This window comes from Enoplosus armatus, chromosome 14 (genome assembly GCF_043641665.1).
Source record: "Enoplosus armatus isolate fEnoArm2 chromosome 14, fEnoArm2.hap1, whole genome shotgun sequence".
NCBI lineage: Eukaryota > Metazoa > Chordata > Actinopteri > Centrarchiformes > Enoplosidae > Enoplosus > Enoplosus armatus.
This window is the reverse complement of record NC_092193.1, coordinates 12,440,245-12,456,490: the sequence shown is the minus strand read 5'-3', so window position 1 is coordinate 12,456,490 and position 16,246 is coordinate 12,440,245. Positions and strand designations below refer to the sequence as shown.

At 40.3% G+C, this 16,246-nt stretch overlaps 3 protein-coding genes across 3 annotated transcripts; 1 reads left to right on the top strand and 2 right to left on the bottom strand.

The window, feature by feature from the left end:
- Positions 1-4,157: 4,157 nt before the first annotated feature.
- Positions 4,158-8,050, top strand: elovl1a (ELOVL fatty acid elongase 1a). The gene is made up of 8 exons (XM_070918328.1): positions 4,158-4,316; positions 5,068-5,160; positions 5,380-5,570; positions 5,684-5,764; positions 5,945-6,001; positions 6,132-6,237; positions 6,456-6,595; positions 6,715-8,050. Exons 2-8 carry the CDS (start codon positions 5,100-5,102, stop codon positions 7,021-7,023), a joined length of 945 nt encoding a protein of 314 aa, XP_070774429.1. The 5' UTR covers positions 4,158-4,316; positions 5,068-5,099; the 3' UTR covers positions 7,024-8,050.
- Positions 8,051-9,774: 1,724 nt separating this feature from the next.
- Positions 9,775-14,671, bottom strand: cdc20 (cell division cycle 20 homolog). Its single transcript, XM_070919469.1, has 11 exons — positions 14,625-14,671; positions 13,983-14,194; positions 13,745-13,887; positions 13,567-13,663; positions 13,340-13,465; positions 11,335-11,531; positions 11,142-11,236; positions 10,827-11,055; positions 10,591-10,716; positions 10,344-10,461; positions 9,775-10,210 (listed from the first exon to the last, which is right to left on the bottom strand). Exons 2-11 carry the CDS (start codon positions 14,170-14,172, stop codon positions 10,032-10,034), a joined length of 1,500 nt encoding a protein of 499 aa, XP_070775570.1. The 5' UTR covers positions 14,173-14,194; positions 14,625-14,671; the 3' UTR covers positions 9,775-10,031.
- LOC139296275 (uncharacterized) lies at positions 12,208-13,047 on the bottom strand. The gene is given in 2 exon segments (XM_070918641.1): positions 12,208-12,811; positions 13,025-13,047. Coding segments are annotated over 2 exon segments (627 nt in total).
- Positions 14,672-16,246: the final 1,575 nt, after the last annotated feature.

Below are 16,246 nucleotides of genomic sequence, written 5' to 3'. Positions count from 1 at the left end.
TTCCGCCGAAAAGCACCGACTAAGCCGACAGACGCAGTGAGAGGACGCCTACCTGTTGTTCCACACTCCCATTGGCGCTCAATGGACGCGTTGGTTTTAAAGTCAAGAAAAGCCCGGAGGAGGAGTTTAACGCCTGTCTACCAGCCACTAAACAAGACAAACCCCACAACGGCGGACAGAGGAAGCCAAATCAACTGCATCTTCATTTTCATTCACAAATCTGGGCGGATTAAATTGATACAATACTCTAAAATGGCCAAGTTTTTGTGCCCACTCCCTTGCGTAAAGCCACAAGCTTAACTTTTACAGGACTCGCGTCAGGTTTCAAACATTTCATACTGATGCAGTCTCTCATGTGAGTAATTAAAATGGGGTTTCCCCGGTACAGGTGTACAGGTGTATCACTCTGCAGCTGATCTGTCAGAGTTTATGTAAGTGTTCCCCGCTGAGGCCAAAGGGTGCCGCCCTTTTAATCCCGTTCAGTGCAGATAAATATAGCTGTCCTACTCTGCACTCTTTATGTTGCTCCTTGTATGAAGCAGTTGTATCGTTTTGTTTTTCATCAAAATACAATAAAGTTACATCCGCTGGAGGCTCCATATCTTATTTCAAACAAAGAAAACAAGGTCAGTCAGAGGAGAGAGATTGTTTTTAAAAACAATGTGCCTGTTTAAGGACTCTTTCCAGGTAACAAATCAGACGCTTATCAGTTAGTTTGTGTCACCTGCCATAATAAAAATTCTGATATGTGTATATTGACACACTGAATGTCAGCCTTTGTCCTGATCACAGTTATTAAGGCTGTTTATTGCATTACCCTATTATTAGCTATATATCTATTATTAGGCGAAATGTTAAAGTTATTTTTCTACTTAACTGTTTGGCCGCTGGATGTCGCTGTTACTCACTTTCTGTTGTGGTCATTTCTCCAAGACTAGTTTGTCTCCTGGGACCGATTCAGCAACATATCAACAGATAAATACAACACAATAACATTTTCAAGTAGTGTTGATGATTAATAGTTTTACTTTTTACTATAGTCTTATCTTTGTTAGCAATATTGCGATGACACAGGATTCACACAGATAATGAAAAACAGAGAAACAAATGAACTTTACGTTTTAATGTAGTAATGTTGTCAATTGTGTTTTAATTAATTTGCTTTTTAATGACCTTTTAGTCTCAACAAGTTTGTCTAGAAACTACAGGATGAATTCTTGTTCTTGGCCAAATGTTCAGCAACACGCTGTCATTCATTCTGTTTGAGGTGAATCCTTCCGGGCTAAAAACACACCAATAATCAGTTTTTAATCACTGTGGCTAATACTGAAAATAATAGATATGATCATTAGACACAGTGAATAAAGTCACTGCAATCTCTGTTTTTTGGATGGGCCATCAATTAATAAGTTGGCACTATACCTGCCGGCCTATACCTGTTGATATTTCTCTATAAAATCCATACACTATTATAATTACAGGCCAGTGCTTCTTTAAGGTTCAAGATTCTTTATTTGTCACATGCAATAAAGTAACACATGCAGTGAAATGAATGAATGAATGAAGTGAAATGTGCTCAGTCAGTTACTGCGCAAGAAAATAGTTAACATAGGATAAAAATAAAACAAAATTACTAGTGCACGATGAAACTATATGTACACACAAATCTTAACAGTCACCAGTATCTACCAGTATTTACAGTTAAGTCCAGCATTAATGAGTTAATATACATTTCAAGTGTTTAAATAAATGGTCTCCAAGCAAAGTCTTGAGCAAAGTTAAAGAACAAAACATCAAAACTCAAAACAGCCATGTTGCTGAAAGGAGACGTTGGTGTTTCAGTGATTACCATGTTAGTGGGAGAGTTTCTAAGTAAGTTCGGTTAAAAAGAAAGCGTGAAGAAGAAAGAGGAAACCCCCTTTTGAGTCAGTATTCACATTTATTTGTTCTGATGAGAAACCTAAACTTTCAAATATGAATACAACTGACTCTGTTTCAAGGGAAAACAACAGGCTTTAGTTATTGTTTCATGTGTGTTTGGTCAGATAGGTTGTTAACAAGAAATAAATGAAACATGGACATGTTGCAACCTATAATAATATATTGTAAAACACAAGACTTATCTCATTAGGCAGCACTGCTCACCTCACATGGACTCTAGTTTAGTCTCATGACAGACGACACAAAGAGTGATCGAGTACCAGATTTAAAAAATCTGACTTTTAAAAATGTCAGTGTCACTCACCTTGGTGACCATGTGACTCTTGTGTTAGACAATTTTAACTGCTGTTTCATGAACTACCACACTGAGAAATGCATGTCCACATCCATGTTCATTGAGTCCATTCATTGATTTTCAGCAGCCAAACTCGGCCTTTCACATCCAGAGGCATCTATCCCGTCTAATTCTTCACAATTGGCTAATTGAGGACAGCAGGTATGTCTCGAGGCTTCTGTCTATCCTCTGGTTATGCTACTGGGAAGAGAATGTCAATGTCCACAGGAGATGTTATGTTGTTTGTGAGTTTCTATGTGATAAATTAGGGGCAAAACCTAGACTTAAGTCAATGTTAAACGGTCACAAGGCCAAGAAGAACAGGGAGTGTGTTGTAGTGTGTAGTGATATGGCAGCTATGAGAAACAGCTGACTGTGTGGTTACAGACAATGACACCAACTTTCACATTCAATCTGGGCCAAAAACATGTCAGAGTTCAAAACACTGACACGTTTTAATCATGCTTTGCCTTTTCTGCACATTGTTAGCGGATAAATATTTGGTAGGATTGGATTACATTTAGTACATCAAGGCTTTATCATTTTGGTTTGCTGACACTGGCAGCTTTGCAAGAAAGGCTTCAGAGCAGCTTCTCCTTTGCAGAAACATTTCTTGGTTGTGTAAACAGCTGCATGCCCCTCTTTAGAGATCAATGGGTGAAACTTAACTGCTAAATATGTTAACAAGCTGCAGTTTCTCCTCCATTTAAGAGTTTGGTGACCTGAGGCAAGTGAGAGTGAGAGCCACACCTTCAAGTGGCCATTTAGTAGCCACTGGTCAAGTTTTAGGCCTCCTCTGAAGAACATTCCACCAAGGATATGCACAGCAGCAATATAAAAGTCTAAATTGCATGGCATGCAAGCATGCAATCGCTGTTGTTTTCTTTTTCCACAAGATTTAACTCTCTAATGCAGGAATTTATTAACTCGAAATTAACAGACTAAATAAAACTTTGTCACTTGTTCCTTTCTTCATCTTTTTCAAATGTAAATGTCAGTATTTTGTGCATTAATCCCACCTTGAATGATTTAACGCCTGTGGTTTTCATGCCTGCACTTCATTGAGGAGCCACCATGTGCCAAACTGTCAAACAGTATGTAAACAGACAGTGATGATTCCTGCCTCCCTCCCCTCCCTCCCTCTCATGCACAGATTCCTTTCATTCCAGCCAATGTTTCAGCCTAACGTACCTGTGGGGGAGTACATTTCAAGTCTTCGTCCAGGCCTCACGCCCAATCATCACTGGTGCTCGGGGAACAGGTAAAACCAGAGGCACAGGAGAGCTTGTCATAGCAGCAAGGGTTGGACAGGAACCCGGCCTCTGTGCTACAACACAGGAAGGGATGGGCAAGGCAAAATGTGACATGAGGTTCATGACTGTCTGAAATTTGATGTCACCTTTAGCCTAAATAATTTCTGGAATATAATCTAAGTGAAATGCTTTTTAAACTATTCAGATAACACTCATCTTTAACTTGTAACTTTTTTAGTCAGTAGTTGTTAAATAAAGTTAGTTTTTTTTTTTTAATCCTCATGTGCTTATTAATTGTTTTTTGTTGCCCAACAAAGGAACTCTGTGACCCCCCCATCCCCTCCACCACCATTGATGAGACAGTCCAATCACAAACAGGCTAAGTGAGGAAAGGAAGGTGGAGCTTAGCATTGAAACAGGGTGTGGTCCTGAAACCAGCAAGGTCTGTAGTAGTGTCCTGGGGTTTAAATTGAGTTGAATGATCCCAGTGCCATACTTATCATAGCTGGGCTCTGACTTTTACTCATCTCTCTCTTGCTTTTTGTCTCAGTCTTTTCCCCATTTGTTACCTGTGAGACTTTCAGCCTCTTGTTGGTTTTCTAGTAAAAAAAAAAAGCATAGACATTTAAGAACAGCTGGAGGCTAACACCCACGGAATATCTTTGATTTTATCTGGTTTTCACCTGATCACACTCATTTTGATCTTCTGGACAGAGTGCTGCCTGCTCTGGCTGTGCAGCTGCTTTCCTCTCAAACAACAGTGAGTGCTGAGGACTTGTGCTCAGCGGGTGAGTCATGTTGTTTCTAATACACACATCAAGTATTTCAGCAGTTTCTCAGGGATCTGGGATCATGTATCATTTGTATCTGTGCTGTAGAAAGGTTTCTTTTTAAGGCATTGTGTGTGTGTGTGGCTGGTTTTGCCAGATACAGCTTCCATTTCATGGTACAGTAAGATTTCTCTGGATTAGGACAACTGGATATGTTTGTTCTGTAGTTTCACTCCCTGGAAATCCCTGATCAGCTCATAACCTGGAGGCTCAGTAGGTTGGCTAGGCTGGCCGTAAGGGCCAAGTTCTTTGCCTCACCTGTTTGACTTGCTCTGTTAGTCAGCAAGAGAGTATTTCATTGTGCTTAGACTGACAGCAGAACTCAGATGTGTCACAATCCCTCATAAAACATTCATTCATTTCCTTTATTGGTACTGAAGCGTTGTTTTTTGACTTTCTAAATAAAATAAAGATTTTCTTTTTTGAATAAAGCACACCGTTAAAACAATGAGGTTTTAGCTTACATGCTACACTTTGGAAAGGAACTCCTGGTACAGATTTCTCTGGATTTTTTTCAAAGGTTGTACACAAGGGCACTCAGGGGTGTTTGATGAGCCTGTGCAGCTGTCTCCTGTTTGTTCAGTCAGCGAGAAAGCAGGTGGACAGGTCGCTTTGTCGCTCACCTGCCCAACCAACCTCACTCTCAGCTCGGCTTCATCTCCTGGTTTCTTACTCTTTGTCTTTTCTTATTTTGTTTTTTTCCCCCCAGGGGTTTAATAGGACAAGAAGCAAGCAGTCACCATGCTACGAGAAGCTGTATCAAACATTTTAAAACTCCACAATTATCTGCAGTTGAGAACAGGTAAGTGCGTTTGTTACAGATTTAGGTGGTCGAATGGCATAATAAAATGCTGTGTAAAAAGCTTGAAAAGGGCATTTTTACTTTTGTATAGCTTAAACTACCCTGTGAAACTGCCCAAAACTGTGTATGAATTGCATTTACCGTTGACCCTCCCAGATATCTTTGTATTGAGACAATGAAGTGTGTGTGTGTGTGTGTGTGTGTGTGTGCCCTCCCAAGATGCCCGAGTCAGAGACTACCCACTGATGCAGGGCCCCTTACAGATGACCACCATCCTGTTGGCCTATGTCGTCTTCTCACTGTACATTGGACCTCGCCTGATGGCAAACCGCAAGGCCTTCCGTCTCAACACAGCCATGATTGTCTACAACCTCAGCATGGTTTTACTCAACGCCTACATAGTGTATGAGGTAAACAAAATGATTGACAAGTTGCGTTGATTGCTGACTATATGATCCCTGTTTCTTCATAAAGTGCTTGTGGAAAGTTAATAACAGCTGTTGATGTGTTTTCTGACGCCTAGTTCATGATGTCCGGATGGGGCACCACCTACACGTGGAGATGTGACCTTATTGACACCTCAGATAGCCCGCAGGCCTTTCGGGTAAGCCAGTAAACTGTTTATCATATGTCTCAGAGGGGGAGGAGATCTCTATCTGACTTTGTGCTTGAACTTGTACTGACTTTTAGATCAGGGCTGCTCTGAAGGCTTGAGAAATAAAGACATATATCCACAGTTACATATTTGACATTGCAGCACTTTTCTTCTTTTCCTTCCCTGCAGATGATTCGAGTGGCTTGGTGGTTTTATTTTTCAAAATACATTGAACTCCTTGACACAGTAAGGACATTTTCATCTCTCCAAACATTTGTTTTTGCATTTTCTAGTGACTCTTTTTTTTATTGTCTGACCTTTTTGTGACATCTTTTGTGCATGTTAACTTCAGCTTGGTCTCCTTTTTTTATTTGAGGTATTCTTTGTGCTGAGGAAGAAACAAAGCCAGATCACATTTCTCCACGTATTCCATCACTCCTTCATGCCATGGACGTGGTGGTGGGGCATCACTTTGACTCCTGGTGAGGTTTACTCAGCATAATATCAATGTAAAACACTCCATACATGACATGCATACATTATGCATAAAGAAAGTATTATCGCCATGGCTTAAAATCAAGTCATTGTACTACTCTGCATCCAAAGAAATGAAAGTACAAGGCCAAGACAATCACTGTACAGTTGAATATAGATGTCTAATATGAAACATCATTTCCTGTGTGTTTTTTCCTCTCTCAAGTTGGAGGAATGGGCTCCTTCCACGCCATGGTGAATTCAACAGTCCACATCTTCATGTACTTCTACTACGGACTCTCTGCTGCAGGACCTCGCTTCCAGAAATACCTGTGGTGGAAGAAGTACATGACCGCCATCCAGCTTGTATGTCCCCTTTTTAAACTTAATGAAATCAATGGCATATTTGATTTTCCTGTGGATCTGGTTTAGAACTAGATTTTTAATAATCTAATAATATCTGTCCTTTCCCTGTCGTTTCACAGACGCAGTTTGTTCTGGTCTCTGTTCACATCAGCCAGTACTACTTCATGGAGAAGTGTGACTACCAGGTTCCCGTTTGGATCCACCTCATTTGGATTTATGGCGTCTTCTTCTTCCTCCTCTTCTCCAACTTTTGGATACAGGCCTACATAAAGGGCAAGCGACTCCCTGCCACAGAGGACAAGCCAAAACAGAACGGCTCAGCCAGTGAACCCATCACTGTGGTGGCCAATGGGAAACACCTGGAGAATGGGCATGCACACCATCACACCAACGGCAAACTCCTCCTGGGAAAAGTAAAGGAAATCTAACTTGGTGACTCTGGAAATGAGAAGGAGCCTTGAATATGTCATTCATCGTTCATATCTAGTAGCATGTTGGAACGGCACAGACTTCAATATGCTACTCTAAACTTCATAACTATATAAGCCTTGTTTTTCATCTGCACACTTGTTGGGATATGAATGGCACATTGTGTTTTGCCAGTGGTCTCTTATTTGCCACATTGTGTTTGTTAGTTGTCAAACTATTAACTGTGTTGAACACTGTATGAAGATTGGTGCTCATTCTCTCACTGATGGTATTCAGGTTTGACCCACACAAGCTTGACCTACACTAGCTACTGTTCAGCTGGCATGACCCATGTCGCTCGGGAGTATCACACAGTTTCCACTGAAGGCCAGCACATAAAACTAACTGCCAAAGTTTTCATTGTAAATGTCAAATATTTAGGGTTTTTTTCTGTTTTTTTTATTTATCTTTTGAAATAAAACACATTTTAGATAAAGGTCTGTGTCATTTGGAAAGCAGTTATGGTGTGCACTTTGTAAGAGACATACCACACCAATATTTCTATTTTAAGAATTGTGGAAAAGAAATGTTATACTGTATATTACAGTATTGATGCATTTAGCATTTTTTGCATAATAAGGTAGTGACATATACACTGCTGTGCTGTTCATCCATAATAATCCACACTGGAGTTTTTCCACACTGTATAGTCTTTTCTCTCAGCACACAGTACATGAAAGAAAGATACATTAGAATTAAATAAAAGTGCTGGCTGTTTCTGAATATTAGAATGTATATATTGATTGATAAACCTACCAGTGTTTTTACTGTTGTTGTTGATTACACGTGTGCACTGATGGCAGTGGAAGGATTATCTAGTTTTGAAGCACTGCATTTTTAAAGGATAATCTGATATGCCACAAAATATACAGAAAAATAGATGTTTAGGTGTGTCCAGGATCTGTTTACATGTTACGATTAACCCTCACAATGTTCAATAGATTCACCTGTTGCTGACTTACACAGAAATAAAAAAATGTTTTATAATTTTGCTTCCAAATGTTTCACCTAAAGTGAATAGTCATATTGATATATTTATAATTGTCTACACCATTCTGATCCTAATAGAGGATCAATGAAAGAATCAATGATAAAACTGTGCACAGCCACATGTGCACCTTATGCACACTGGTAAATAACCTCATCATGTCCATTCCTGTAAAGCAGAGGTTTCCAACCTTTTATGGTTACCATATATGGAGATTTCAGGTTCCAACAAAACCAACACCAAATTAATTCATTGATAGATTCATCATGTGGTTTGTTGGTGGGCTAATCAGTGAAATCAGCTGCTTAAGTGAGAGGTAGGAGTGAAAACCTGCATTGGATTGAATCTCCCTCCATCTTAAATAACCTGCAAACTGTCTGCATTTGTTACTGATCACAAATGTTCAGTGATATTCTATCTTTCCCAGTCGTCTGGTGAATTTGGATCTGCAGCATAAATGTACATAGCTTGAATATGCCAGATCATCATGCACACAAACTAGAAAGAGATCAGAGTCAAAACATCCTACGGTGCATCTGTCTCAGCCAACATGTATAATGAAAATGAGTGGCATATCAAAGGAAACATGCTAATTGTGGATCTGACTGCAACATCACAGGAGAGAGGGAAGTGATGTAGATCACTGTCAGGAATATTTTTAACTGTCAAGGTGCCATTTGTTTTGTGTCACATGGTATCCCAACACCACAGTCTTTACATGAGTAAACAGGCCTCATATCCAGCAGATCATTTAGCTGTCTGACTGAACCGGAACTTGCAGGGGGTTTTAAATTCTGCGGCAAGCTAAACTGGACCTCATTACTCTGTCATAACCAGCACAGGTTCAGCTGAACCAGGTGCCTGACCCACCCAATGGAGGTGTGTCAGAGAGCCTCATCATCATGTAGCGCCACTGGGAGTAGGCGTGTCTTTGGCAATTATGTTCTGCAATGTTTCCAGTTGTTCATGTTTCCACACTGTTGTACAAATATTCATTATGGGTGAATGCAACAGCACAGCAAGTGACGCCATGCACACCGTTTTTGAGGTTGTCAACTTTAACAATTTTTCTGATGAACTGTAGGGGAACCGGTCTGACAATACATATTTGATTGTGACTTATACATTACAGGCAAACCCCTCCTTGCAGACGCTGCACTACTTGGCTGGTTATGTTTGTCAGATAATCAGTCACCCTGTTTCTGGCATCAAAAATGTTGAGGAAATTGAGGAATTAAGTTTTACATTGGATTATAGTGCCTTCAAAAAAACATGGTAAAATATTTGAAATTAATAAAATGAGCTGAAGAAATCTGTCCTCATACTTAACATTATGACCTTAAACTTTAGTTAAACCATGCCTGCAGCAGGTTTAAATAAACTTAAACAGTGAACTCTACAGGAGTTTAGGTGATTTACACAGAAACCAGGTTCAGATTAAACCGCAGCTTCTGAGGACACAGAAATGGAGTTTAACTGCTCATGTGACGTTGAGCAAGACAGACCAATGACGGAGCAAAACCATTACTTTGAGGAACATTGTTTGTTTGGCAGGTGTCAAGATAAGGCACTGGTGGAGATGCATGTAAAATAGCTAGCACTACATTTTGAATTGACACCATCACTTTTCATAGGCCTACAGTTTGCAACAGGGCAGTATTAATACATGCCAACAAACTGAGAGAAGCACATATGGTAGTCAAACCATTTATTTATAACCCAGTCCACTGTATACAATGCATCCTGATTACACAATAAAAGCAAAGTGAAGGTCATAAATACATTTCAAAAACAGTACTGCTTAAAAACCAACACTCTTGTACTTTACCACATTAGCAGACCTGTACACACAATTGAGAACAATGCATTATACTACCAATAGGAGCAGTAAAGTTATGGCTAAAACACTGGGTGTAAATCTTTATTGTAGATTAAATAAAACATTCATTATAGACCAAAAACTCTTAAAGACAAAGCAAATTATCTGATTGACTGATGAATGACACCGCTAGTTGATTTGACTAGCCTCTCTTTGGCCTTCTTCTTAACAGGATCCACTTCGAAGCTCTTCCACAGACGAATAGTCTCATCTCCAGCAACCGTCGCAACAGTAGAGCCGTCTGGGCTCAGGGTCAAACTGAGAACTCTGTCCTCGTGGCCTAAAGTATAAAGCATTAATATGTTTAGACCGGCAGAAAGCATGAAACAACAGTTTCCAGTTCACCTCATGTTTCATTGAAAGTGTGAACCAGTACAGAGCAAATTCCAGTCAAAAAAAAAAAAGTTACTCACCATTGAGCTCTGCCACCCTGGTGAGAGACGGGTACTTCCAGATAACGACATTGTTGTGGGCATAGCCATGGGCAGAGACCAGCTCCTTGTAGTTGGGTGCAAACACCAGCGACGAAATCTGTAATTCAAAGTTATGTGTGATTTGAGAAAAGACCAATTTAGTCACTGCCAAGTTTAAATGATTCCAAAATGTACAGTCGACTGAGAATAACCATTGAAACTAAATGGTGTAGAAGTGTGAAGTTACCTGGGACTGTGTGTCAAGTGAACTGATGCAGGAGCCGCTATTTACATTCCAGATACGGATGTGACGGTCACTCGTACCACCTCCAGATGCAAGGATATTTGGCTGCCACGGACACCAGGCCAAAGCCTGAAATTAAAAAAACAAACCTGAAAGTGAGCTTTACATACCGTCGACGGCAGAAGATTACGTATTTACACTTTAAAGTAATTAAGTAGTTTGAGTATGAAGTCACTTGCCTTGACAGCTCCTTGATGTTCGCTCCAGCAGCGGACCGACTGGCTGGCACTGCCCTCCTGCACACGGGGCCATACACACACCAAGTTGTCATTGCCTCCACTGGCCAGGTATCGCCCATCAGGGGACCACTGGAGCCCACACACCTCCTGAGTGTGACCAGTGAGCGTGAAGATGTGATGGTCTGCCACCCTCACATCATGATGGTGGATGTGTCCTGATCGCGACCCACTAGGAAGAAAAACATTAAATTTGAGTTCAACAAACGCCACTGGAATTTTAAGTTCTTTGTATCAGACAGATGAGGAAATAACTACCTGGAAAGAACATGGTCATTCCAGCTCAGGCTACCAACTCGAGCTGTATGGCTGGACATGCTGCGTAAACGCTTCTGGTTGTCAACATCCCACAACTAAGGAAACAAATGTACCGTTAAACAAAATAGGAAGTAGTTCTTTAAGTGCCATGTCTCCTTATGAACTAAGGTGGCATGTTCATAAGCACACCGACCTGAACTTTACAGTCACTGGTGCCGATAGCTAGGTAGTTTCCCTCTTTGGTCCAGGACAGTGAGCAGATGTAGTCCTCCTCACGCTCCAACTTCATGAGAAGAATGATGTCTCCTTGACTGGCATCCCACAGGTAAACACTGTTATGAAGCGCCACAGCAAGAACGTTTCGACTGCTCCAATCAAGCAGATTCAAATCTGGAAAAACACCAAATGAATGCTTGCTGGATGGGCCTTTTGCATAAAGATCAATATTTATATATAAAATCTTTGTAGCAATCATATCACATTAATCCACTGACTGGATAAGTTAGGCATACAGTGCATCTGGAAAGTATTCATACCGCTTCACTTTTTCCACGTTTTGTTATGTTACAGCTTTATTCCAAAATGGATTAATTTCCCCCCCTCAAAATTCTATACACAATACCCCATAATGACAAAGTGAAAAATGTTTTGACAATTTTGCAAATTTATTAAAAATAAAACTCAAATATCGCATGTACATAAGTATTCACACCCTTTACTCAATACTTTGTTGAAGCACCTTTGGCAGCAATTACAGCCTTCAGTCTTCTTGGATATGATGCAACAAGCTTGGCACACCTGGATTTGGAGAGTTTCTCCCATTCTTCTTCGCAATCCTCTCAAGCTCAATGAGGTTGGATGGGAACGTTGGTGCACAGCCATTTTCAGGTCTTTCCAGAAATGTTCAATCGGGTTCCAGTCCGGGCTCTGGCTGGGCCACTCAAGGACATTCAGAGACTTGTCCCGAAGCCACTCCTTTGTCATCTTGGCTGTGTGCTTAGGGTCGTTGTCCTGTTGGAAGGTGAACCTTCGCCCCAGTCTGGAGGTCCTCTGGAGCAGGTTTTCATCAAGGATCTCTCTGTACTTTGCTGCATTCATCTTTCCCTCGATCCTGACTAGTCTCCCAGTTCCTGCCACTGAAAATACCTACAGCATGATGCTGCCACCACCATGCTTCACTGTAGGGATGGTATTGGCCAGGTGATGAGCAGTGCCTGGTTTCCTCCAGACATGACGCTTGGCATTCAGGCCAAAGAGTTCGAGCTTTGTTTCATCAGACAAGAGAATTTTGTTTCTCATGGTCAGAGTCCTTTAGGTGCCTATTGGCAAAGTCCAAGCGGGCTGTCATGTGCTTTGTACTGAGGAGTGGCTTCCATCTGGCCACTCTACCATAAAGGCCTGATTGGTGGAGTGCTGCAGAGATGGTTGTCCTTCTGGAAGGTTCTCCCATCTCCACAGAGGAACGCTGGAGTTCTGTCAGAGTGACCATCGGGTTCCTGGTCACCTCCCTGACCAAGGCCCTTCTCCCCCGATTGCTCATTTTGGCCGGGCGGCCAGCTCTAGGAAGAGTCCTGGTGGTTCCAAACTTCTTCCATTTACGAATGATAGAGACCACTGTGCTCTTTGGGACCTTCAACGCTGCAGAAATTTTTCTGTACCCTTCCCCAGATCTGTGCCTCGATACAATCCTGTCTCAGGTCTACAGACAATTCCTTTGACTTCATGGCTTGGTTTGTGCTCTGACATGCACTGTCAACTGTGGGACCTTGTATAGACCAGTGTGTGCCTTTCCAAATCATGTCCAATCAACTGAATTTACCACAGGTGGACTCCAATCAAGTTGTAGAAACATTTCAAGGATGATCAGTGGAAACAGGATGCACCTGAGCTCAATTTTGAGTTTCATAGCAAAGGGTGTGAATATTTATGTACATGTGATATTTGAGTGTTCTATTTTTAATCAACTGGCAAAATTGTCTAAAAAACATTTTTTCACTTCATCATTATGGGGTATTGTGTGTAGAATGTTGAGGGGGAAAAAATAATTTAATCCATTTTGGAATAAGGCTGTAACATAACAAAATGTGGAAAAAGTGAAGCGGTAGGAATACTTTCTGAATGCACTGTACATTACAGTTGTCCAGAATAAAAATACTAACATGCATGAATGATGTTATTCTCTTAAGTGCCAAACTTACAGAAATCATTTCGAAGTTCAGGAGCATCCAAGATTCTGTCAGGAGTTGAAGATATGTATCTTGTCTTTTTGACAGAAGCAGGAGTTGTAACTTGACTGTAGAGAACTTTCAAGTTGTTTTGATAGCCTTTAGTGAAAAGGAAAAAAGGTCATAAATTAAAAAATCCTCACTTCTATATTCATGCAATATTCCTGCAAAGCAGCATGTCGGTATGCAAATATCCTTACCTTCGGGAGCATTCAGCGGCTTCCCTCCAAGGTGCAGGATCTTTGCATCTTCAATGTTGTATCCATTTAGTGACATAGACCAGGCTTTCTGGTTTTCCTTCAATGACAAATAAATAAATCAATAAAATCCTTAATTTACAGAAGTATCATATGAGGGGGGTGTAACAAAATAACCTACTGATACTCCTGCTGTATTGTTTGTGTCCACAGGCTCATTCTCCTTTGTGAGCAGGAAGCTTGCCACATCCATTTGTTTGCTGTTTCTGGTGGGAATGAAGCGGTCACCTCCCATCTTAGAGGGTGTTTGTTTTTTGTTTTTTCCTATAATACAAAATAATATCCTAGTGGTTAACATTTGCAGACTACAATAGCTTTGTCAAGTTTAAAGTTGCATGAGTACAGCGGGCACACATTACCTGGTGTTTTGCTCGGCGTTTTTGATGAACTCAGCGACAGATTGGCAGATTTGCCGGGCGACAAGCCGTTCATGGCGGATGTTGTTGATGAGCTGGCCTTTCTCTGCCACCTCGCCATGGGAGCGTTTGTGATGGGCATGTCCAGCTTTAAGATACTGTGGATGTCGTTCTCAAACCCAAACTGCGCCATTTTGTCCAGGTTTTCACACGACCTGTACACCAAACAAACCAAAAAAAAAAACGTTCATCTGATGTGCAATTGAAACTGGCTAATATTACCGTTTGTACGAGTTTTAGGTCTGTTAGCTAGGCGACCCATGCTAACGTTAGGATCTCAGAGTTAACACTAACACTTAGCACTGTTATGTTACTTCAGCGGCTGGTGTGAGCAAAAAAATAGTTTAGCTTAAACTATTTTGCATTACCCCAGCTACTTTATCAACAGTTACTTGGTATAAAGAATGCAGGTAGCCTGACCTAAAGAGTTCGGTAAAGATGGAAATATATTCACACATTCAAGTTAGCATTAACGTCAGTAAGTTACCATACACCACAAATGTAATTACCGTTGAGTCGGAAACTAAAACAAGACCCCGCTAACTAACTGAAAGTGGCACTATTACAACTTCAAAATGATCTCACCTCTTCAAGAAAACGTGGAATATACGGTAGCACCACTAGTCTTTCTCCCTCGTCTCTTTCTGAATTTTGAATTTCGTGAAGATGACGCCACACGGTTTAAATGCCAGAAAGCGCTCCTGCGATTGGTTGGTTCAAGGAGCTGCCGTTATCGCCACGGCACTGCTATGGTAACGTTTACGAATGCGTTTATGTGATTGGTGGAGGAAACTTCCCGTCAGAACAACGCCTGAAAACAACCGTCCACCCCAAAAATGTATCGCCATCTATTGGCCAAAAGGGTTGTGATTTATGTAATATGTAATAATGTAATGCATATCTAAATTTAGTGTAGGTTGCATCACGGTCATGACAGTCAGTTATCAAATGTCTTTTATTTGGATATTTGAAGGTTGTGAAATGTATTTGAAGGCCATATAATTACAGAAAAATCAAGTAAGTTGGAAGCACAGGGGTGCAGCTGATAAAAATGTATATTCCAGCATGACATCTCAAAAACGTAAACTTATATCCAATTCAAAGAAACTTCAAAAAGGTCAAAAGGTGGTTTCAAATAAAGTAGACTGCAGGCCAAACTTTATATAAATATTATATTAAAATATATGGTATTATATTAAGTTGAAATTTCCTATTCAACACTCTGTTGTCCTTTATATGCCATGATTTGAATACAGTTGATTAAAACTAAATATTCTTGCCACAGGAATGCTAAAATCAGAGACGTTATCAAGTCGAACAAAGCATTTGTTTCTCTGCTCTTTGATTAGAAGCCAAGAGTGATTACATGATTAAATGTATGTGTATTAATTAAATTCATGGGATTCAATTATTGATCAATTAGGTGAAAATCTTACCTCATGCATAATGTTGCACTGAATGGTGAAACATCATCAAAGCTCCAAGACACAACTTTAGTTAAGTTTTGGATATTATTTTAATCAGTGCACTCAGAATATTTTACTAATATCAGAATAGACATACAATGACATATAAACTGATGTCTGTGTTAATAAACAACCACTTTAGCAGCAACCAGGAGGCATAAATTCCTGAAAATAAAATAAATTACAGCATCCATTCTCAGTGGGCTTCTACTAAACTTCTATATGAAATGGAAATAAAGTGAAAATTGAATAAATCACAAGTGAGCATCTCATGGTTCATTAACCTTAGCATTAAAAGTTAAATCTGGCACAAATATCTTGGGAGCACCATAGAGGGACAAAAGAGATGCTGGCTCTGCACCGGCTGCTCAGCAGCTCAGAGGGAACATTTTGTCTTGGACTAAACCTTATCAGAAAATATCACATCTGGTCCTTAATGTCTTGGTGTCTTGAAGGACTATATGTGCTGGGAAAGCAGGAGGATAATCTGAAGATGCTGGTGCAGCTCTTTTTCCTTGTGTTAAAAACTTGGAGCAACGATTATGGAAAAAATGTTTAAACTTCAAAATTATCATGAAACCATCACACAAAGTCTGCCATTTTCAAAACACTGATGAGGTGAAAATGTCCTATTCTTTTCCTGTTTGCTACAAGCTGTCTCATCAGTATTTTATGAGGCAGAGTACAACACTAAATAAAAAAACAAGCACTGAAACTGCTTGAATCAAGTGTTTCATTTTA